The sequence below is a fragment of the Lactuca saligna genome, chromosome 1, assembly GCF_052625555.1.
Source record: "Lactuca saligna cultivar CGN05327 chromosome 1, ASM5262555v1, whole genome shotgun sequence".
NCBI lineage: Eukaryota > Viridiplantae > Streptophyta > Magnoliopsida > Asterales > Asteraceae > Lactuca > Lactuca saligna.
This window is the reverse complement of record NC_136417.1, coordinates 112,459,762-112,482,275: the sequence shown is the minus strand read 5'-3', so window position 1 is coordinate 112,482,275 and position 22,514 is coordinate 112,459,762. Positions and strand designations below refer to the sequence as shown.

At 39.5% G+C, this 22,514-nt stretch overlaps 1 protein-coding gene and 1 non-coding gene across 2 annotated transcripts; one reads left to right on the top strand and one right to left on the bottom strand.

The window, feature by feature from the left end:
- Window positions 1-13,849: 13,849 nt before the first annotated feature.
- On the bottom strand, window positions 13,850-13,956 carry LOC145027957 (small nucleolar RNA R71). The gene has a single exon (XR_013675717.1). It is a non-coding gene; the product is annotated as a small nucleolar RNA R71 (small nucleolar RNA).
- Window positions 13,957-18,367: 4,411 nt separating this feature from the next.
- On the top strand, window positions 18,368-18,769 carry LOC145010581 (uncharacterized). Its single transcript, XM_078969106.1, has one exon. The coding sequence runs from the start codon at window positions 18,368-18,370 to the stop codon at window positions 18,767-18,769; it is 402 nt and encodes a 133-aa protein (XP_078825232.1).
- Window positions 18,770-22,514: the final 3,745 nt, after the last annotated feature.

The following is a 22,514-nucleotide window of genomic DNA, read 5'->3' as shown; positions in this document are numbered from 1 at the left end:
ACCATGATGTCTCTGAAATACAACATAAAATCATCAGAGACTCCACCAAGTACAATTGTACTCGATACGCGCCCTACCCAGTCTCCGATTTCCAGGGATTCTTATTTGAGTCTTCCACTGATCCGGTGCCTTCGATAGTACGGGCCCAATACTACCGACCACACCGTATCAGTATTCGTCCCAAATCTTCCTCCCCAAATCCCGAATAATGAGTACTCTACCTCTAGTATGCACTATCTACTTGCACGCTACCAAATATCTCATATAAGCAATCTCCCTAGACTAAGGCATCACAAAACAGGCAATTCTAGTCCTATCATGTATACCTAGTCTTCTAGCATGCATAACAATTCATAATTCAGTGCATAACATAACATCGTAAGGTATTCTGGGGATCTTTACCGTTCGGATGCTGGCTGCTCGTACACACTGTTCCACACTTGTTTTTACCGCCTTACCATCTATAAAATGTTATGTCCTTATTATTTAAAAAGGTTTTTCCTCAAATCCCCGGTCTGAGTTCAGTTGCACCCAAAAGTACACCCGAATCCCTCAAACCAAGGCTATGATACCAATTGTAACAGCTCAAATTTTCAAATAAATTTTTCATTAAAAACAAAACATCATTATTCGACAAAAGGTTTATTCCAAGTTTATTTCAAAAATATAAATAATAAATCTCCAGGATCTTCAACAGTGGCAGTGTGTACGTGTCACGCCGGCGCCTTTCCACGGTCATCACTAGTACCTGAAAAACATAAACACAACTAGTAAGCATAAATGCTTAGTGAGTTCCCCAGTATACGACTTACCCACATACGCCTTCCGGCCCGGACCTTTCGGTCCACATAACATTGCCTTCCGGCCTGTAACATAATCGCCTTCCGGCCCATAACATATCGCCTTCCGGCCCGTATTAAATTGCCTTCCGGCCCATAGTATTTTGCCTTCCGGCCCATAATAGTATAAAACATAACAGATGTAACATAACACACATAACACATAAGTCACACATCATACCGTCCTTTCTATCACATAAAGTCTCGCCTTCCGGCCCGTATTAGCATACATCACATATAAGCATACATCACATATAAAACATCTACCTCTCTAGACATAGCATGAATATAACACATACGACCTTCCGGTCTCACAGTCAAACCCTTCCGGGTGAAGTATAGTGAGAAGACTCACCTCGTAGTATGCAAGCTATACACTCTTCGAGCTACTCGCACTCGATCCGTTAATCCGCAGGTTCCCTATAATACCACATACCTTTGTTAATGATCTTATCAAACAAGACAACTGACCCTACTAAATTACATACAGGTCAACGGTCAATCTTGACCGGACTCGTCGAGTGCAAAGGGTAACTCGACGAGTATAGACACCCTGACTCCACTCGCCGAGTCTGAAGAACGACTCGGCGAGTTCTAGTGAATCTTCAAGCTACTCGCCGAGTCTGAAGAACAACTCGGCGAGTTCTAGTGAATCTTCAAGCTACTCGCCGAGTCTGAAGAACAACTCGGCGAGTTCTAGTGAATCTTCAAGCTACTCGCCGAGTCTGATCATTGGACTCGGCGAGTCCTCGCCATGCAGTCAATCCGCTGCCTCCTGTATTTCGCATGATTTCGAAGTATATAGATATGGGGCTTCCTGGACTTTCACATATACTATTACAGGGGTTTTTTAAACACTTATAACAACACTATAATCTAACAATTCCCTAAATGGGTTTCCTAAACCCTAAATTCGCATACAACGTAAAAGCTACAGATTTTGATCCGAAGATTACCTGGAAACGTGTTCCCTGTGTCCCTAAACCTCCAGTACTCGATTCCTTTGATCACCACCTTGCTCCTCCTTGTCTAACAATCTCTTCAAGCCTCCTCAAGTCCTCTCTCTTGCTTCAGATGCTCACACACTCCCAAGGTATCTTCAATCGGCCAAAAGACGCGACATGACGGCCATAAAATCGTTATATACGATTCAGAAATGAAACGGCTAGGGTTCAGCTGAATCAGCGTCGACTCGCCGAGTCCCTATTTGGACTCGTCGAGTCCAGTCGCGTATCTGCGACTGCGACCAAGACCATGGCCCTACTCGGCGAGTCATGCACCTACTCGCCGAGTCCCCTCTTAAATGTGCCCAAAAATAATTTAAAGAAATACCTGAAATTCCGGGCTGTTACAGCAAGGGACTGAGGTCACCTAAGAACATGAGAAACAAATAAAACTTCTATCCGTGGCATGTTTACCGGTTCTATTTAAACTCTAATTTCGGGACGAAATTCCCTCTAACGGGGGGATGATGTGACAACCCGATATTTCAAGACGATATGATGGAACGCAAGTCAAATTTAGGTCAAAATTTAACTTTCCTAAAATCTTATTTGGGTTAAATAAAGTAGAAGGAATCGTATCAAGGTTTCCAAGCATATAAAGAACACTAAAATCCGAGTTATAACGAAGAAGTTATGACCATTCTAAGTTTTTCCAACAGAAAAACGGCAATACGAAGTTACGTAAAAACTTGAATCGGAGATCGAGCGACTTTTGGCCGAAATGACCTAAACGAGAATTGAAGGTCTCATCAATGGTATTTCAGCGGTAAAAAGTCTGGCAAAAACCGACGTCAGATAAAGATGTTATGAATTTTTAAAGAAATTCCTTAATCACGTCATTTTATTAAATAAATAATAAAAATTATTTCATAATTTGCCAACGGAATCTAAATGAAAGTTGTAGATCTCAGTCTCACCTTCGCGTGGATATAAAGAACGTCGAAAACGGAGTTCGTATGAAGGAGATATGAATTTTTGAAGTTTATTTAAAATAAATATAAATTTATATAAAAACTCCCGGTATTATCCGAAGGGGAGTCATCGGATAGGACCGGAGTACGCCCTGCGTACCCTCGTACGCCCCGCGTACTCAGATCGAAGGCCTCGGATCGTCCACGTCGCCCCTATGCGAAGCTATCTGACCCGTCCGACCCGCCGTCCCATCCGACCCGCTCCATCCGAAATACGTAAGCGATGACGTCTCGTACGTGCTGCGTACCCTCGTACGCCCAGCGTACCGAGGCGGTTCAGCACCCCTATAAAAGGGATGCGAGGCTTTCTGAAAAACTTGCTCATTTCTCTCCTTTCTCTCACGATCTTGCCTCGTTTTCCGTGCCCGTTCAAACCCGAAGCTCTGGCCTTTTTGCTCAAGTCCCGAGGGTCGATTTTACTCCTGAGATTCCCGAGAATCCCGAGAAAAATCCGTTTCCCGAGACGAAACTCTGCCCGGTTTTCCATCTCGCTATCTTCAAACTTTCAGGTGAGTTCATACCCCTATAATCCACACTTTTAAATGTCTTATAAATGTTTTTATATGCTTTTAAAGGGGAAATACAAGTAAAACACACGATGATTATCGTATGTTATATAAAGTTTCATTATACACTTTTTATCAACGGAATCACAGGTAACTATTATAAATAAACTTTCGTATACAAAATGTATCACGATAACATCATATCTTTTGAAATGAAAAGTGTTGCTATTTATCTACAAATCAAACACTCTGCTTATACTGTAGGTATATGTGTCCACCTTCGATACCATAAACATACGATTATTTTGGCACGAAAAACATCAATATTTTGGGATACTTGTTGTTAATAAATCAATCATATGGGATTTATAACTAGTATACAAATGGATTTACTACAAGTTTAACAGTTTTACGAAACATATTACTTCAAATGACTTTCTTAAACGTTTTACATGATTATTGCTCGTTATTAAACTGTCTTACACACTGTAAGCTTCCTTTCAAACTCGGTTACAAAGGTGTTTTCAAACAATGGTTTTCCGTGTACTTAAACTGTCTTATCAAACAAAATACTTTCAATCATTTTATAAACTGACATCAAGTCACAAATGCTTTATTAGACTTTTCAACGGATTTACAAAACTTCCTTATGCTTTTATATTATAAATTGCATGCCTCTATATGTATAGTTATATAAGAAATGTTTAAAAGACTTAGAAAGGCTATCCACCCTATTTCCTTTTCGCGCCTTGAGATGTGGTCTGGTGGGATATTGGGTATCCGTCCGAAAGTCGTTTAAATATTAGTTATATATCATGTATACATATATGGTCATAAATGTTCCATCAGTTAATTTAGTTCCGATACTCTTGGGTAGCAAGAGTGTATAAACCTACTTGGACACTCATAAATTACATTCTAGTAAACTATTATAGGAATAGTTTAGAGTAAACAAAACATTATCCCTACTACAAGAAATTACACCAGAGTCAGTTCATTCATGAGTCCAGACTACATGTTATATGAAAGAATACTCTTACATGAATACTTATACATGAACACTTTTACATAGACATTATATGGCAAATTACTACTACACGTTATATAAAAGAATACTCTTACATGAATACTTTTACATAGACATTATATGGCAAATTACTATTACCTGATATATGTCTAGATACGGTTATAACGTTCGCCTTTCTATCTTTACCTTGTGATTCAATCACATCATCGACGAGATAGATTGGGACTTTATTTCCTAGTACCACATGATACTTTGAGGGACTAACAATTCCGACAACCACTGTTAGCTGCAGAGGTAAATGAACAATCTACAGATGTTTTAGGTTGATACCATCGCGGGTATACATAAGGGACTAACTATTCCTAAACCCGGCTGTTAGCAACAGAGGTAAATGAACAATCTACGGATGTTTTAGGTTGATACCATTTCAGGTATACTTAAGGGACTACTAATAAGAGTTAAACAGGGAAAAACCGTCACATTTTCAAGAGATGCGTACTTTCAAAACAGTCAGGTCTAGGTAAAAGACTACTTTCAAAACATTCGAGTCTTGGTAGAAGACTACTTTTATACTAGTAGGAAATATGGGATTTTCTAGAGCTTTTCATACTTATACTAAATGTTTCATCATTCATTCACCAGTCTTTCATATCAACTAATCAAGGCAATGACATTAAATACTTATGAACTCACCAGCTTAAATGTTGATCTACTCTTTCAAAATAACTTGTATTCTTAGGTTACAAATAGACAGGTGTCGATGCAAGGTTTAGAGAAGACGGAGCAGTCAAGACTCGTCTTTTATTTTGATCACTTATCATGCTGTCTTGTACTATGAAAGAAAACACCTGTAACTAAAATTATGCTGTTACTGCAATGGATGATGTTGTTGCTTGTTTACTACTTTACATTTGTTGTGATGCATACATGACGTCCTCCGCCCCAGAACGTTTCCGCCGTTCGTGGTGTTTTCTTAAATGATGCATGGTCCGAGGTTGCATGGACAGGTCTCTTGTCAACTTTTAGACCTAATCCTGGGTGTTTGTTCAGATTTGGATTATTACGAGGTTTCTGAAAAGTATGAGATTTCTGACTTTTATTTGATTTGTCATGAGGTAAAAACTTTTGACAGCTGCATTGACATTTACAAAAAGAGGGTTTATCACTGAATCTGACATTGTGCTTGGTCAGCGGTTTATGGAGTGAATTGGACTTGAAATTGGTCCGAGGTGGGTAACTTCTGAAAGATTTGACATTTGATTTCTGAAAAGTTTGTTTTGAACGAGGTTTCGCACGTGGAAATCTTTGAGTTCCTTTAGGTGGATATGGTAAAATTCCTTTCCACTTGTTTTGATGTGATTTTAAAAGTGTTGGAGTGGGTAAAATTCCTTTCCATTTCGGGTCATTTTGGGAATACACCTGAAAAATGTAGTTTCTTACAAATTTGACACCTTTTTGGGTTGTGTCAGAAGCGGCTTTGAAACTGAACTTTCCTTTTTGTTTGTTTTCATGAAAGAAGAATTTTTTGAAATGTAATTTGTGAAAACAAATTTTTCTGCACTCCTGGATTTTGGAATTCTCACATGTTTCTTATTTTTTGAAAAACTTTGTCTGATTTTGTTTTGAGATCTAATTTCTTCTTTGAAAGCTCTTTTTGCCAAAAATTTTGGTGAACCGCAGTCATTGTTATTCAACTGCGGTTTCCTAAGATTTTTTGAACACTTTTGAAAATGCGGACTAGAATCATCAGAACTTGAAGATTCTGGAATTTGAGAACATTGACCTACTTCAAAATTTTCGATAGGTAATTCGTGAAAAATCAGTTGAAGAGTTGTAGTTCCTTGAACCGAAGAGTTGCAGTTATTGTTGTTCAACTGCGATGAAGATGATTTGACTACCGCATAGTAGGTCTTAGTTGAGACTGCGGTGGGACACTTCTAGGACAATTGCCTATAGTGTGGAACACTATGGTCTGAGGACAAAGATGGAAAGTTCTTTGAGGCTTCGGTTATCAACAACAATTTCTTCATGAACTTTGGATGAAGTTTGAGAATTTGAGTGAGTGGTGCCACTGATGGGAGTTTGATCACATGTGTGACTAGAATCATTGGGCCCAATTTCCTCGATGACACAATTATTGCTCAAATTGAGCAGTATACCGAAGTGAGTTTGGATATCTTTAGGAAAAGTCTTGTCATTGACAGGGAAATGAAATTCTCTATCAGGAGGGACATACACTCTGTCTTTGTTGAACCGTGGTGAGGAATCCATTGCGATAGGATACCCATTTGACCAACCCCAATTATATGTATTGTCCATGGTTCCATTATTTACCAAATTTTCAATAGCCTCACTTTCATTAAACAATTTTCAATTAAGAGATTTAAACGTACAATTTCTCTCTGAGCTAAATCTCTCTGATTCAAAGTTATTTCTAATTGGGTTTCACTTAACATTCTAGCATCTTTCTCTAACTCTAGATCCTTTTCTAACATTGCCATCTTAAGTCTCTTGTTATCCAGTCTTCCTCTCACATGGAACATCTCTTGGGACACAATATTCTTCTCATCTAGGGCTTTGTTATAGTCTGTAAGGACGGCAGCACAAGTGTCATTAAGATCATCTAAGTAGGGTTGACAGTCATGCATGCTATAATTTAAAGTTTGGATCATGAGTTTTACCTATTCAACAATGTTTAGAGTCCCATCTTCCGCCATGTAGCAGTAGTTTTTGTTCTACATTGCTGACCCATCATCATCCGCAGTGGCCAGCATGTAGATTTTCCCTTTTCCCTTAACATTGCTGATGGTCTCTTCTTCATCCCCTGATGACCAAACTTGATGGTCTCTTTTAACTTGAGCTACATATGCCCTTGCCTTTTCTTTTTCTTCTAACTCTTGAGCCATTCTAAGATAGAATTCTCTGTCCTTGACTACGTTGGCCTTACAATCTTTTGCGAAGTGATTTCCTTTGTTGCATTTGTGACAAATCACAACATCAGTCTTGTCTTCTGATTGAGTACCAGAGTCATTGTTCTGAGGAGACTGCGGTACCTCCTTGGGTTGATTGTTCTGAGAGCCTTTAGGATACCGAGAGTGGTTGTTCTGGGGACCGAAGTTATGGTTGAATGAGGTTTGTTGAACTTTTGATTCTTGCGGAAAGAGGAAGGTGGTATGCGGTTGAACTGTTGGCTAACTAGAGCAATAGCCTTTTGAAATTCTTCTTCTTCATCATACTAAGAATCTTCTTCGTATGACTGTGGTGGCGTGTCATACGATGAAGAGTAAGGGGACTGCGGTGGAGCTTGTGCTATGAGAGCAAGTGGTCCTCCGAAGTCAGCACAGTCTTTGAGTACAGTGGATTCTTGTGCTTGAAGTTCTCCGTAGAGTTTGTAGAGTGATAAGGAGTGAATCTTCCTGTCACCTTGGACTATCATTTTGGCTGTAGTCCAATGTCGTCCTAAGCCATTAAGGAACTGGAGATTGGTTTCATGGTTGCTGCGGATGGCACCAGCGTTTGACAACTTTGTGACTATCAGGTTGAATCTTTTGAAGGAGTCTTCCAAACTTTCACCAACATGAGCTTTGAAGTTGTTGAAGTCGTTGAGTGCGGTAGTGAGCTTCTTATCTTGTGCTTGTTCTGAGACTTCGTACAAGTTTTTGAGTACATCCCAGATCTCTTTTGCTGACTTGCAGTTTATGATAATATCAAAGCTGTCAGGAGCGAAACCACAAGAAATTTCATAAAAAGCAATAAGATAATTTTCATTTTATCGAGATCATCCTTGGTAGGATGGCTCATAGTTGGTTGACCTCCTCCTAGTCTGGTTGCCGCGCCGTCAGTTTGAACTGGTGTGAGGACTGGAATGTGTGGTCCTTCTTCCACGGATCACCATACATCTCTACCCAATCTTCTTAAGTACCTCTCCATTCTTTGTGACTAGTGATGATACTCATTTGCTACTAGTATCGGAGCTCGTTTATTTTTATTTTTATTTATTATTATTTTTTTTGAGAAATGAGCTTTAGTGGTATAGAAGGCTTAATGAGAAAATCAGAGTTCCGATATCCAAAAAGCAACCACTTTGGCTTTGATACCAATTGTAGAGACCCAATTTTATAACGAACGGTGAGTGCGGAAGAAGAATATCTCGAGATTAATCGTGTTTTTGGAAGTATGAACACCAAGGACATATTATGAGTTCACAAGAAAAGAAGTAAAAACAAAGAGAGAATATTCATAAGAACTTGGTGGGAGAGAAACTCTCCCTGGGTGGGATAACCCACCAATTTCTCTATCTAGAGATTACATTTTGAGAATTGTAACTCTTACAAGAAGTTGAGAAAATGAGCTAGCTTAAGTAATAAGTGACCAACTCTCCCTTTATATAGGAGGGAGAGTATTTACACCAACAATACAAATTAAGGGAAAATTACAACCTAATAATCATTCATTATTTGTGGAGCATTTACATGCACCAACATTCTCTCCCTAAATGCTTACAAATGATGAGAGATACAATAAGTGATACAAGTATATTGCGGAATAGAGTTAATCTCAAAGGATCTAAAAGCTCAACAATAATATAGTTAGATAGTTAGATTGTTAGTTGCGAAAGTAAAGAAATATGAATGACAACAATTGTTATATCAAGAATAAACTTAAACTGATTCATAACAAGGAATGCATTCACTCCGAGTTAGTAAGTGAGATCAAGTTTAGTGATTAAGTCTAGAAGACTTGCTCCGAAGAGAGGTTATATTCCAGTAGCAGTTGTGAAGAGTAATAAGATAGAGAAATGAAGAAGATAACTTAGAGAAATATATTCAGAATAAGTTCATAAGTTAACAGTAAGGAGTAAGAAGTGAGAAGTAAGGAGTTGTAGTAAGAAATGTTAATGATACAAGAGAATGAGTCTATTTATAAAGACTATGAAACAAACTACTCTATAAGCAGCCGTGCAAGGCATGCTGGACAATAGAGTACATTATATAAGATAGTAAAGGAAATAACTAAGACTGCGGATGCTGAAGACTTGATGACTCCGGATGCTGAGATGGTTGCAGGAGCTGAACCGTTGCGGTAGTAAAGAGAAGATTGCAGTAGTTGAGTTCAAGAGGGTCACTTTTATGATTCAATAAGAAAACTTGTATTAAGCATGGGAAAGGTATGGGGGGTTGCTAAGGAATTTCTCGTAGCATGAACTTAATGTGCAACAAGAAGTGTCGATCATTTATGACGAGGTAAACGTGACAACTTGACAACTCCTTGACTCTCAAGGACTACAACTCATTTCATAGCACCATGTGGGCTTTAGTAGACATTAGAGAATCAAATCTGACACTTCGGGTTGGAGAAGATGCAATAACATTTGGTGTTGATCGAGCAATGAAACATTGAAAGATTATCAATGACAATGGAACGTCCCAAAAATAAGACCCAAAAATTTTCATTTTTACATTAATGAAATGGTAACCCATATCATTATTATAAAAACAAGGTAATACAATTCTATCATTACATCGTCATTATCAGAGTAAATCACAAAATGCAAAATCGTATGGTGTGTGCCCTGCAATCATCCTAAGTTCTTCCCGCTTAAACTGAAAATACTTGAAACATATATTGAAAACCGTAAGCACAAAGCTTAGGAGTTCCCCAAGATACGACATACCAAGCATATCAACATATATTGGGCCCCTCCCAGCCTCAGGCCCTGCCTTAAATCGAGCCCCGCCTAGCAATGAGCTCCAGTCGGTATACAAATCTGTCAGTGATTAGGCCCCTCCCGGTATACATATGAACATACAAACATATATACATAAAACACATGCCATAATCATAAAGATAAATAGCATACATACTAGTCATCGGGCCTCGGCCGACATCGGGTCATACTTGGTAATCATAAAGACACATACCAATAACTAACATACAAATTACTCATCAGGTCTTCCCTGGCATTGGGCCCCGCCTGGCATTAGATATCGTACATGTAGAGCCACACGGACAACTAGCAATCTAGACATAAATAACCATGGGCCGACATTGGTTCTTTAGACCTGCTAAACTCAGTGAGGAAACTTACCTTGCACTTATTAATCCTATAGATAAATATCTGCTTGCCGGACCGCTAAAATCCCCAGTAATGATTCATTAAAGACTCTCGGCATGCGAAATGGCATGTAACAATCCTAGTTAATATAACCCACAAAATAGAGAGAACCAACCCGGGATAATACTTACCGAAACCAAAGCAGAATAAATTTCTGATAAAGACCAAGACAAAGGCAAAAGATAACATACCCACAATTGCACCTGATGGCATCCTGGTCTCCCTAATCGACAATGCAATATTCGGCTCCTCCCAACTGGGGCTCCAAATAAGTTTCTTGCTCCTGGGTTACCCCGACCATCCATCATACGTGTAAACAGCCAAGGTCCAACGCATGAACTCGACGGTAAATCTATCCATGACACGCCCAATAATGTTGGTTAATTCCTCACGTAGGGCCCGTGAAACCCCCATGATAATCCAATCATGTAATCGACTTCCTTGAATACATGGTGCAAAACCCACCTCCAATCTCAAATGACAAGAACTACCAATAGGATCCTCTTTCCTAAAGGATTCTAGTTCTCCACAAGCATTGGGCTCCAAATGAGCCCTTAACTGCCCTATTAAAAAATCGGCCTGAAAGCTCCCGAGATGACCATCCAAGAGTTTCAAAATCGCTTCTTTGACTGAACCACGTATCACCGGAGTCTAGTCTGAAATACCGAATTTAGTCTCCGATGAGACGAACTCCCACATGCACTCAACAACCGGGTCAGCACCTACACCTGAGTCGGAACCAGAACCTGAATCCTCCTTCCTGAGTGTTCAATGCCATACAACTAGATAACATGAAAAAGATCATAACATACCTAAGCATCCTCATCCCACAGGCATCCTAGATTCTCCAAGACTCTCCCCGATTCGAGTACATCTCTTGTGCTTTTAGTAGTACCTGCCCAATACTACTTTCAAGACCTATCCATACTTTCCTCAAGAATCATCCCGAATCTTCCAAGTCACCTTCTCAAACTAATACCCCAAGAAATCACTAAACAACATAACAAAATCCAATGAATCATTCCCTAGGCTTTCTTAGGTTCCTGATATTTGCATAATTAGTCATATATTTAGCATACATTTTTATTCATTTTTAGCTAATTATGTGTATAATGTGGACAAAAGGTACTTAATAATGCTTAAATTTTGTTTTCAGTCCAAAGGCATGCTTGGAAGTGAATGGGAACAAGGAGAAGCAATTAGAGACCAAAGGTTGAAGAATGAAGGAATGACACACTCCTACTCGGCGAGTCTACGAGCTTACTCAGCGAGTACCCACGAAGGTTCCCGAAGATAAGCTAAGACTTCTGGCAATATAAGGATTGTACCTGTACTCGGCGAGTCCACGAGTCAACTCGCCGAGTAGCCATTGTTTTGTGATAACTATAAATATCGAACCTTTATCCGAATTAAAGACACTTCTGGCATTTTGGGAGCTGCACCTGCGATTGAAGAACCCTTAGGAGAGCTGAGAAACCCTAACCTTCAATCCTTTGAAGAATCAAGGAAATTTAGGTTAATCATTCCACTTAACCTTAGGAATTAAGCATGTTTAGCTTAGTTGAATTTGTTTTTGAGTTTGTTTTTGCTATGACTATGAACTAAATTCGTTTTGTTTCTGTTGGGGAAGACCAATTTACTCCTATGGTTTAATTATTACTTTTTGATTGATTGTTATTTGGTGGTTTATTAAATTAAGTTTGTTAAAGAACCTTATGCATTAATAACAACTATTTTCTGTTAATTGGAAGGCAATTAAGCTGCATGAACATCTCTTAGTTGTTAACCTCATATGTTATGTGAACACTTTATCATATGCCTAGGAATAATGAATATGAAACTAGGATTAATTAGAGAATGGGTAAATTAATGTGTGAGCTTGTTTGGGAAACCAACAAACAAGAGGTTAATTGAAACACCAACTTGATTAACCAATTACAAATCTTATTTAATCCAAATAATTGAACTAGGGAATTAATTAGTTTAAACAATTGGCCACTGCTTGAATTGATTAATTTTCTAAGGGTTAGGAGTAATGAACATGAACCTAAGCACTATAGTTGGTAACCAATAATAATTGATCTATCATTTAACTAACCATAGGAGTGAATTGGTTTAACCTAAACAGAAACCCTTTATTAAATTTGGTGAATTTGTCATTTGCTTTAATTGTTTAGTTAGTTAAGTGCTTAAGTCCTGTGTTTAAGTTTCTAGTCTTGTAAAACTAGAGAAAAACCCTTTTACTTTTATTACCTGCTTAGTTAAAATTAGTTATTAGCTTAATTTCCGTTCCCTGAGTTCGACACCCTACTTATCCAACTATACCACTAAAAGACAGTTTCACTACCTTTGTGTGCTTAATTTATTAACTAAAAGTAGGATTAAAACTAGCTCGTTTGACACACATCAAGTTTTTGGCGCCATTGCCAGGGAACGGTTTTAAATAGTTAATCTAATTCCTAATTTCTTCGATCCTTTGTGTGAGTTTACTGGCACAAAGTTAATTTATTGCAGTTTAGTAGTTAGTAATTAGTTTTTAGCATATGTTTTAGTTTTATTATTAAGCTTAGTTTTTTTTTTTTAAATTTCACTGCTACTCGTCGAGTGCATTCGCACCTACTCGACGAGTAGAGCAGTATTTCGCATTTAATTTTTGTTTTTTTAGTTGCATTTTTTTGTTCTTTTGACGTTTTTATCTTGTTTTATTTCAGGACTTTCATGACCAGAGGATCAAAGACGCCGCTGGTACCCCCGTTTGAAGATCCCGAATCCGCATTGAGAAGGAACAGAGGAAAGGACGTGGAGAGCTCGAATACACCTAAGAAGTCACCCTTGTCCAATTTGAAGACTGTTTTTGGGAAGAAAAAGAGTAGCAAAGTAGGTGCATCTAGCGCATCTTTAGCAAGTGAAGACCCGATCAAGGAAAACACCGAATACGACACCGAGGAGGAAGAAGAACCTACATACGGGCACGACTCCGATTCCGGCGACGAGTTAGCTCTTACCATGGCTAACATTGATGAAATCCCCATGGGAGAGTGGATGAAGAGGATCTGCAATGACACCGGCCCGGGACTTGTGCCACCTGCAATTCCCGCTACTGCTACTTTCGAGCTAAAGTGCCACATACTCGCTCAGCTAAAGGAAATTCCTTTCTATGGAAAATACCACGAATATGCCTACAAGCATTTGGATGACGTCAATGATGTAGCTGATTACTTTAATGTTCCAAATGTGCCTCGCGAGACTCAACTACTTTGCATGCTTCCAGTGACATTCAAAGGTGCTGCAAAAGGCTGGCTCAAGACACTTCCCGGATCAGTCACCACATGGGCCAAGATGAAAGAAGAATTCATTGGCCACTTTTTCCCACCTTCCAAGATAGCCAAGTTGAAGAAGGCCATTGCTAACTTTGAACAACAAGCTGGAGAGTCGCTATATGAAGCTTGGGAGAGGTACAAGAGTTTGATAAGAAATTGCCCACACCATGAGCTTAATAGCCAGCAAGAAGTCTCCATCTTCTATGATGGAGTCAATGTCACAACCAGGCAATTACTTGACTCGCAAGGCCCGCTCACAAAGAAGCCACCCCCGGTGATCAAGGAATTGATTAAAGAATTCTCTAAGCACTCTAGAGAATACCACAACCCAAGAAATGATGTTACTAGGGGAGCCACATATGCAGCTACTGAAGACTTGTCCGCGGTCATGGCTATGTTAAAAACCATGGATAGGAGGATGGATAAAATGGATCAAACGATCTATGCTATTCGGGTGGGTTGTGAAAACTGCAATGGGCCTCATCTTAGTAGAGACTGTGACTTGGATGAAAATGGCAACAAGAAGGTGCAAGTTTGTTACTCAAGTGGGGACCGATATGATGAAGATTGGCGAAAACCAAAGAAAGAGTGGCTCCCTTATGAAGAGTACAAGAAGGATAAGGAGCAGAAGTTCAGGCAGAAAGGAAGAGGTTTTTACCAAAAGGAGGAGCCTTCACAAGAAAGAAAACCAAGTTTGGAAGAAATGCTTACCAAATTTGTAGCTGCTTCAGAAAAGAGAGATAGTGATCATGATGTTGCAATTCAAGAAACAAGGACCATGCTTAGAAACCAACAAGAATCTATCCACAACATCGAAACACAGGTAGGCTAACTTGCTCAACAAATCAACCAAAGATCACCGGGCGAACTTCCTAGTAAAACCGAAAATAACCCACGAGGCGCGCATATATATATAGTCACAACAAGAAGTAGGAAGATAATCACTCCTCTGGCCCCTATTCAGAATGAAGCACCCAAAGAAATGCAGAAGGAAGATGAAGAAACTCATGGAAAAAGTCAAAATCCTCAATCTACAGAGTCTACTTGCCGAGTCCACAATATGGACTCGGCGAGCCCACCACCAAATTTGAAAAATCAGATTCCTGAAAAACCCTTTCAGCCTCCAATACCATATCCAGCTCGAGGTAAGAGAGAAAAACAGGAAGAAGAGTACCAGAAGTTTCTAGATCACATTAAAGCTCTTCAAATCAACATACCCTTCATTGAAGCTGTCGCACAAATGCCGAAATATGCGAAATTCCTTAAGGAACTTCTTACAAATAGAAGGAAGATGGAGGAAATGAAGAAGGTGGTACTTAATGAGGATTGCTCAGCTGCCATGCTTAACAAACTACCAAAGAAGAAGGGTGACCCGGAAAGCTTAACTTTACCTTGCCAATTTGGCAACTTGGCTACTACTCATGCCTTGGCTGATTCAGGAGCAAGTGTGAATTTAATGGCTTATTCATTCTTCAAGAAGCTGGATCTCCCGGAACCAAGACCAATTCGTATGGCGATTCGTCTAGCAAACAAGACAGTCACTTTCCCAAGAGGAATATGTGAAGACTTATTGGTCAAAGTGGACAAGTTTGTATTTCCCGCTGATTTCATAATTCTAGACATGGAGGCGGATCCTCAAGTCCCAATCATCCTTGGAAGACCCTTCCTCAACACGGCAAGTGCTATAGTAGACATGAGGGACTCGAAGCTCACTTCGCGGGTAGGAGAAGATTCAGTCACATTTGGGGTTGATCAAGCTATGAAGTATGCAAGGAACAGTGATGACACGACATTCTCAATTGACATGCTTGATGAATTATTGGAGGAATGCATAAGTGAAGAGTCCAACAAGTTCAAAATTTTTGATGAAGAACTTGATGCAGAAAAAGACTTAATGGAAATCGAGAGGTTGCTGGAAGAAGCTGAGTTTGAAGAATTGGTGAAGCAATCTGACACTTCAACTAGTAGAGTAGGGCCGAGCTACTTGCCGAGTTCATTCTTGGAAAAGATAGAAATCATAAATTCAGCTACCAACTCACCGAGTCCCTTACCTGCACTGGGTGAGTACAACAAACAGAACCCAAAAACTAAGCTCAAAAAGTTACCAGAACATTTGGAGTATGCCTTCATTGAAGATGGCCATCAAAATCTAGTCATTATAGCCTCTGACCTTTCCAAATCTGAAAAGGAAGAACTAGTGCAAGTTTTGAAGAAGCGAAAGCGGGCCATAGCATGGAGCATCACTGACATCAAGGGGATAAGCCCCTCATATTGCTCTCACAAGATTAACCTAGAAGAAGGAGCAAAGCCGGTTGTGTAGCACCAAAGAAGACTAAACCCAAATATGCAATAGGTGGTCAAGAAAGAAGTGGTCAAGCTTTTAGATGCGGGGATTATATATTCCATTTCCGACAGTCCGTGGGTGAGTCCGGTCCAAGTGGTGCGCAAGAAAGAGTGATGACGGTCATAAGTAACGAAAAGAATGAGCTTATTCCAACACGAACGGTAAACGGTTGGAGAGTGTGCATCGATTATCGAAAGCTAAACGATGCCACTCATAAAGACCATTTTCCCTTACCTTTTATTGATCAAATGTTAGAAAGATTATCGGGCCATAGTTATTATTGCTTTCTAGACGGAGTTTCGAGTTATTTCCAAATACCCATAGACCCAATGGACCAAGAAAAGACCACATTTACTTGCCCATGTGGGACTTTTGCTTATCGACGCATGCCCTTTGGGCTATGCAATGCACCCACGACATTTCAAAGGTGTATGACAGCCATATTCCACGACATGGTGGAAAATTTCATGGAAGTTTTTATGGACGAGTTTTCTGTTTTTGGATCTTCCTTCCATGATTGTCTCACAAATCTTGACTTAATACTTGCTAGGTGTGAAAAAACAGACTTGGTCCTCAACTGGGAGAAATGTTGCTTTATGGTCAAGGAGGGTATAGTTTTAGGCCACAAGGTTTCCAAAATGGGAATTGAAGTGGATCGGGCAAAGATTGACACCATTGCCAAATTACCCCCGCCAACTAATATGAAGGGCATTAGAAGTTTTCTTGGTCACGCGGGTTTTTACCGGCGTTTTATAAAAGATTTTTCTAAAATAACTAGACCTCTAACACAATTACTACTAAAAGATGCACCATTTAATTTTACTAAAGGGTGTTTAGAGGAATTTAAAATTTTAAAGGAAAACTTGACTAATGCCCCAATCATTATTGCACCAAATTGGAATTTACCATTTGAAATAATGTGTGATGCTAGTGACTTTGCATTAAGAGCTGTCCTTGGTCAAAGGGTTGATAAGCACTTTCGACCCATATATTATGCTAGTAAGACTATAAATTCGGCCCATGAAAATTATACCACCACGGAAAAGGAATTATTAGCTGTGGTGTACGCTTTTGATAAATTCCGCCCTTATTTAGTTTTATCTAAAACAACTGTTTTTACTGACCACTCTGCTATCAAGTATTTGTTTTCCAAACAGCATGCCAAGCCAATATTGATACGATGGGTTCTACTTCTTCAAGAGTTTGACATAGAGATACGCGACAAAAAGGGAATGGAGAATGTAGCGGCTGACGACTTGTCAAGGCTTGAAAACCCGTGATTGCAAGAAGATAGAGTTGGAGATGATTTTCCGGACGAGTATATTATGGTGACCGTGGGAGAAGAACCATGGTTTGCAAATATAGCTAATTACTTAGCTAGAAAATACATTCCAAAAGATCTCACAAGTCAACAAAAGAAGAAATTCTTTTCCGAGATAAAGTATTACTTTTGGGATGAACCATATCTTTTCCGAAGCTGCACAGATGGAATCATACGAAGATGCGTGTTCGAGAATGAAATCCGGAAAATATTGGAGCATTGTCATAGCGGGCCCACGGGTGGACATCATGGAGGACATTACACTTCTAAGAAGACCTTTGACATTGGGTTTTACTGGCCCACGATTTTTAAAGATACAACCCAATTTTTCAAAGAATGTGATGCATGTCAAAGAGCAGGAAACATTTCATCTCGAAATGAAATGCCACAACATAGTATCCAGATGTGCGAAGTATTTGATGTGTGGGGGATCGATTTCATGGGACCATTTCCCATGTCCAAAGGCAACAAATACATATTGGTGGTGGTGGATTATGTATCCAAGTGGGCGGAGGCACAAGCTTTGCCAACTAATGACGGTCGGGTGGTGGTGCGGTTTTTAAAGAAGTTATTTTCAAGATTTGGAGTCCCGAAAGCTCTTATAAGTGACCGAGGCAATCATTTTGCCAATGATTAACTAGAGAAGGTGCTAAGTAAATATGGGGTAACCTATAAATTTTCTACATCCTACCATCCGCAAACTAGTGGACAAACCGAAGTGACAAACGAGCTTTAAAAGAATCTTGGAGAAATCGGTGGGGAGCAATTGAAAAGAATGGTCGGATAAGCTAGACGATGCACTTTGGGCCTTCCGTACAACTTTCAAAACCCCTACTGGTACTACACCATATAGGTTAGTTTATAGAAAGCAATGTCATTTACCGGTGGAGATAGAGCATAAAGCTTTTTGGGCTTTAAAGATGTGCAATTTCAACATGGAGGAGCTCAAGAACAACCGGTTAATGCAAATGAATGCTCTTGAGGAACTTAGAAATGATGCCTACACTAGTTCTTTGATCTATAAAGAGAAAACTAAGAATTGGCATGACAAGAGGATCAAGGAAAATAAAGAATTTCATGAAGGGAAAAAGGTGTTGCTCTTTAATTCAAGGCTAAAACTCTTCTCGGGCAAACTCAAGTCAAGATGGGATGGTCCTTTTCTGGTGAAGAAGGTGTTTCCACATGGTGCTATAGAGCTATTGTCAAAAGATGGTACCCCTTTCAAGGTCAACGGACATAGAGTCAAAAAATATGAAGAAGGAATCCCAAGGAATGAAGGCATGGAAGAGTTGATGTTGCTGGAAGGGATTGCAGCCACTTAGAATGGGAGGAGTCCAGTTAATGACTCCTTAAAAAGAAGCGCTTCCGGGAGGCAACCCGAGTTTAGAGTTTTCATTTCTTTTTCCTTTAGATTCTTTTTAATTTCTTAGGATCTTTTTCATTCATCTTCTTCTGAAAATATGTTCTAAATGATTGCTTGAGGGCAAGCAATGCCTAGAGTGTGGGATCTTTTTCATTCATCTTTACTCACCGAGTAGGTACGTGTACTCGACGAGTACTTGTCTAAATAACCCAAAAAATGCGTAAATGCAGTTCTACTTGGCGAGTAGCCAACTTACACAGACGGTTTATAATCTATTAAATAAGGGTTTTCACCCATTTTACCCACACACTCACCGTGCACAGCCACCCTCAAGCGATTTCTACGATTTTTGGCTCAATCTTCGACTTCTTTGCTCTTATTTTGTCTAAAATCAGATTTGGGAGCTTCCTCATATTCTAGGGTTTTGATTTTACCACGAATTAGGAGGTGTTAGGAGAAATTTCTTTTGGATTAGTGGTTATTGGACTTACTACAGAAAACCCCTATGCAAAAATGGGTGTCTTAGATGTCCCATATATGTTCGGCAGGAATCTGGTCCCGATGTTCATCCTACTCGCCGAGTAGGACATGAACTCAATGAGTAGGAGGCTATACAGATCTGTTTTATTTGATTTTAATAGCTGGTTTTTGTTTGTTTGTGCTTTCTTAATGTTGTTATGAAGCTACCATGTCCAGAAGAGGTCAGGCTTCAAGAGGGGGAAGCCAAGGGGACATCCAGTGGCTCTCGTTTCGCCAAATCACATCCAAATCGTCTCAAGCCCGTGCCAAAAACAAGTTAGATGCTTTGAAACAGAAAGAGATTCATTTACCCAATGCAGTGGACTGGGATTGGATGGGGAAGGTTGGTTTGGAAGAAGAGCTGACACCACATTTGGTGAAAGAATGCAATTTGGGGGATTCAACCATCATATGTGATGGTTGGTTACATCTATTCAAAATTCAAGAGCCGGTCTACGCTGAATTATGTTGGGAGTTTTTTGCTACCATCTCATTCCGAGGTGGTATTGAGTATTACAATCCCAATGTAATTTCCTCTTCTCTTGGTGGGGAGCTGCGACAATGCAGCATGGCAGAATTTTCATGGAGGCTTGGAATCTATGAGCAAAGCACTATGTTGAATGAAGATTTTGAAGCTTTTTTTAGAGAATTGCCACAAAGATCTCCCCGAGGAAGTGGTTGCTTCTACCTGGTGGAATACTATTGCTAACCGGGTGTACATCCCATCTACCGCACAGGAGGGTCACATATGTTCATCAATCCACCGTCTCATTCATTGTTTCGTTGCCAGCACGATTAATATGCGGGAGGACTGGGACAAGGTCACAACCCTTGACATCTTCTATCTTTGGAGTTTTATTACTCCCGATGTTTTCTGCAATCTCCCTACTGCATAGCCAAGTATCTTGCGGAAGGGGCTGTTAAGGAGAAAGTGAACTCCAAGATCAACGGAGGGATGTTTGTGACGAGGCTTGCAAGGTCATTTGGGATATTAGATTTGCAAGAGGCAAGGGTGCTGACGGTCATTTATCCCCCTCCGTTCAACACAACATTATATAGGAGGGCAAGGATTGTGGAGAAGTTTGGAGATTCTTTTTCTATTCCACATGCGGATGAGCCGGCTATTCCCAAGGAGTCGGGAAGGCGAGTGAGGCAAAGAAGCGAGCGGGTACGGGAAGACCTACCGGTTATTCCGGTGGAAGAAGAGAACGATGGATGGAACCAACTTGAGTACCAGCACTACTTGGATGATATTGGAATAGGGGTCAACTATAATAATCAATCATTTAAATACCTCTTCCAACAAATGAACATCGCACCGAGACCCGGACCCGGCTATCCCTACATTATGAGTTGGGAGGAAAGGATGAGGAGAGGCAATGAAGGGGGAGGAAGTGGAGCTGGAGGAACCGACATGGATGAAGAAGAATGAAGATTGGAAGATTAGGAATCATATTAAAGTGTTAAGGGTCAAGGTTCAAGTAAGGGAGTGAGGAATGTTCAAGTAAGAGTGTGAAGTTTTGTCCTTAGGATTGAGTCCGTTAGAGTTGAGAGTGATGGAGGGTGTTACTTCTGAAAGGTTTAGAGAAAGGGTCAGTGAATTATTTAAATTTAAAACCTTAATCAAGAAGAACATAAGCCGGATCAGTTTTGGCAATACAGCGCCTACTCGCCGAGTGCACAAGTTCTACTCGGCGAGTACATGGGTAATTACACGTAATAACTGCAAGTTAAGAGATACTTGTCGAGTACACAATATTACTCACTGAGTAGATTGACATATTTCAAGTTCCAGGGCTGTGTTGAGCACTTTCACTATAGTACTTGTCCATTTTTCGTGAAGAGTTGTTACTGGAGATTTCCAACAAGTTTTTTTTCCTTGATATTTTCGAGCTGTCAACCACATGAGACGAATGACACCCAAGACATGGATGAGTTGTTCCCATGTCTAAAGTCAATTGAAGATGGAGCTGAAGAGAAGAGTTATCAACCTATCGACTGCTACCCCAGGGGAGTTTGTTCCAATTCTCTCTATAATTAGTGTTTTTATTTTTGCATGATATGCAATGAGGGCATTCCATAAAATAAGTGTGGGGTAAGAGATTGGTCACATATTAGTAAATTTAGAATCTTAATTTAGGCTAATTTTAAAAAATTGTTGCAGAATTAATTTAGAAAATTTTGGTAAAAAGTAATTAGGATTCCATGTTAGAGTTATGTTGATGATTGCATGAAGACCCAAATGTTTAGTTGAGCCTATATACGTTCTAGTGCATTTGTGGCTTCCTTATTCTAGTGAAATCATGGGACAAAACCACGACCTCGCTCAGCCTGAGGGATGCAATATGTTTAGCATCATGTACTAGAAATGTATCCAGGAAAATTGTTATCTTTAACCAATAAAGGTTGAAGTTGAGCGCCCCCTGCTTAAGCATGTAGGGATTAGAGTGAAAAAAAGTGATTTACATGTTAAAAAAAAGAGAGGGAATTACAAGAAAAGTTTGAAGAATTTTTGGAGCATTAAAGTCAAATATGAAATTAGAAGATCAAAAATTCCAAAGAAATTCAAAAAGTTGAGGATACCAAAAATCAAACAACAAAGTGGTGAATTCAAAGAGATCAAAGATCAAATGCCAAAGAAATGAAGAATTCCAAAAGAGCTCCAATGTGGTATCATAAATTGTAATTATCTAGATTATGTATGCTCTGGTTGCTAAACCAAAAATACCTTGAGGTTAAGAGGTTTCTGAGGATGGATTCGGAGGGATGCATAAAATGAGCATAGCTCGGGGTGAGTGGGCGAATGTTTATGAGGATTGTGAGTATTTAGAGTATGGGGGTATTTAGGAAAATTTTAGACACAAATGCATGCGTTGCGGTCTTGGCATAATGGCTGGGTTAGATTGGAGTTGTCATATGTGGTTCTAATGTGTAAAAATTCAGTTTTGCTGGGAGCAAGCAAAAGTCAAGTGTGGGGTATTTTGATATTTGCATAATTAGTCATATATTTAGCATACATTTTTATTCATTTTTAGCTAATTATGTGTATAATGTTGACAAAAGGTACTTAATAATGCTTAAATTTTGTTTTCAGTCCAAAAGGCATGCTTGGAAGTGAAAGGGAACAAGGAGAAGCAATTAGAGACCAAAGGTTGAAGAATGAAGGAATGACATGCTCCTACTCG